The sequence below is a fragment of the Austrofundulus limnaeus genome, unplaced genomic scaffold, assembly GCF_001266775.1.
Source record: "Austrofundulus limnaeus strain Quisiro unplaced genomic scaffold, Austrofundulus_limnaeus-1.0 Scaffold2, whole genome shotgun sequence".
NCBI classification, from domain to species: Eukaryota; Metazoa; Chordata; class Actinopteri; order Cyprinodontiformes; family Rivulidae; genus Austrofundulus; species Austrofundulus limnaeus.
In genome coordinates this window covers 6,560,054-6,561,798 of record NW_013952404.1, presented here as the reverse complement: position 1 = coordinate 6,561,798, position 1,745 = coordinate 6,560,054, and the positions used below count along the sequence as shown (strand labels likewise).

At 42.3% G+C, this 1,745-nt stretch overlaps 1 protein-coding gene across 3 annotated transcripts in view; it reads right to left on the bottom strand.

Moving 5' to 3' along the window:
• Window positions 1–987, bottom strand: part of kif26ab (kinesin family member 26Ab) — an 85,220-nt gene extending 84,233 nt beyond the window's left edge. The window contains exon 1 of one of the 3 annotated variants that reach the window (XM_014013348.1): window positions 454–987. In XM_014013348.1, the coding sequence (XP_013868802.1) occupies window positions 454–591 (138 nt within the window). In that variant the 5' untranslated portion in view covers window positions 592–987. The remainder of the gene's footprint in view (window positions 1–453) is intronic. The other 2 variants (XM_014013341.1, XM_014013365.1) reach the window with 2 other exon arrangements.
• Window positions 988–1,745: the final 758 nt, after the last annotated feature.

Here is a 1,745-nt window from a genome sequence, read left to right as displayed (position 1 = left end):
TGTTCATTCTCTGTCTTCAAACGACAGATTTTTAGACTTTGATGTCTTTGGTCCATTGTCATTGCACATGTTTGGTAAAAGTAGGGCTGCCTGCAAAGCTATAAAACGGTCAATAAACTATTTTTTTATTGTTGGCTGCAGCATTTAGCTAGAAAAGATTGACCTGAGTCATTTGCACGTTTTATATATTCAGCGTTTACTAAAACGTCTCATAAACATCTCATTCTGGCGCTGCGTGCTTCTAGTTTTATTTTGCAGGATTTTTACCAAAACTAATAGTCAAGATTATTTAAATTAAAGTCTTCATGACTTGAACAAGATCAACTTTTTTCTCCTGATTCTGAGCTTGAAGTTTGAGGTTAACGGATGAGATGCTGAACAGACAGGAGCATCACGTGCTCAGCATCATCATCATCACTTTTTTTTTAAAAAAACCTATTTGTAAATATTTACCTTGTTTTTCCTCTTCAGCAGGTGACTCGTAAACCCAAATATGATGTCGGTGTCAACAAAGATCGTCCCCAGGTCTATGACGCCGGGGTTGGGCTTCCCAGCTCCGGGAGCGCCCGCCGGTGAGTTTGGCAAAGCCATGGCGTTGTCCAGAAAAAGATTCCACTCGGTGGGAAACCTATTTGGTTTGTAGATCCATCAAGCTCGCGCGTCTCGTGGCCCCTGAAAAGATCTGCAAGGTGTTTTATTCCGGACATCCAGCGGGTCGCGGGGAGCTCTCGGCACGTGTGCGTAAAATCTAAACCTCTCGGGTTTCCAGATGTCCAAAAGATTCAAGAATTTAAAAAAATGGCAAGTAGTAGAATCCACCCGGCGCGTAGAGAAGGGTTAATCCACTGAGGTACTTTTAAAGCATCCTGTGACTGATCAGCTCTGAGATGTGCGCGCTGCTGCAGGTCTGAATAAAAGCCTCTCCTCCTCTCCCTCAGCCATCATCTCCTCTCCTCTCCTCTCCTCTCTCTCTCTCTCTCTCTCTCCCCCACTGAGCTCCCTTGTCACTGATGACCTCTCCCACCCGATCTGCGTGCTTGTCATCCCCCCACCCCTCCCCGCACGGAGATGATGTGTCCTGGTCGGAAGCCCCTCCTGATGACTTCTTGTACCACCTGCCTGTCTGACAGTGGCGCACACTGATGGCTCCATCTTTAGGAATCATTCATGTCTCGGATAGATTGAGATGAAGCTTCTTCTCCTCGGGTAAAGATTAATGGTGTGAGAGCTTCATTTCGGTTCATTTATTTCAACATCAATCAAATTTGTTTGCTTTTTTCTTTTAAAGTTTCAAACTACCTTTTTGTTAAAGTTTTTTTCTTTGAAAATGATCAAATCAAACATAAAGATGGTGCATTTTTCTGAAATGCAGGTAGGCAATCAATGTAAACAAAGCATTCAGTCGAATCTGGAAACTTGGAAGCGTCTGTGTGAGTCAATAAATGACTGATAATTAAAAAACATTTGACTTTTTTTTCAATCACTTTGGTTGTAACAACCTGTCAGAAAATGTACCCATAAATTTTATAGAAGCATGTTAACCATCAATATAAAATCAAAATTGGCATTGTTTTTTTTTACCATGACCAAGTGTTGCTCAAGTCATCAAACCAGTTGTTCCTATACATTTCCCAGAATGCAACAGGGCAGAAAGGTGCCTGTGTTTTAGCCCCTCCCTGTAGTGCAGCCGAACCAGACAAGTCAAACTGGATGGCTTTTCCATATTTTAGTTCCAGCTTTTTTTT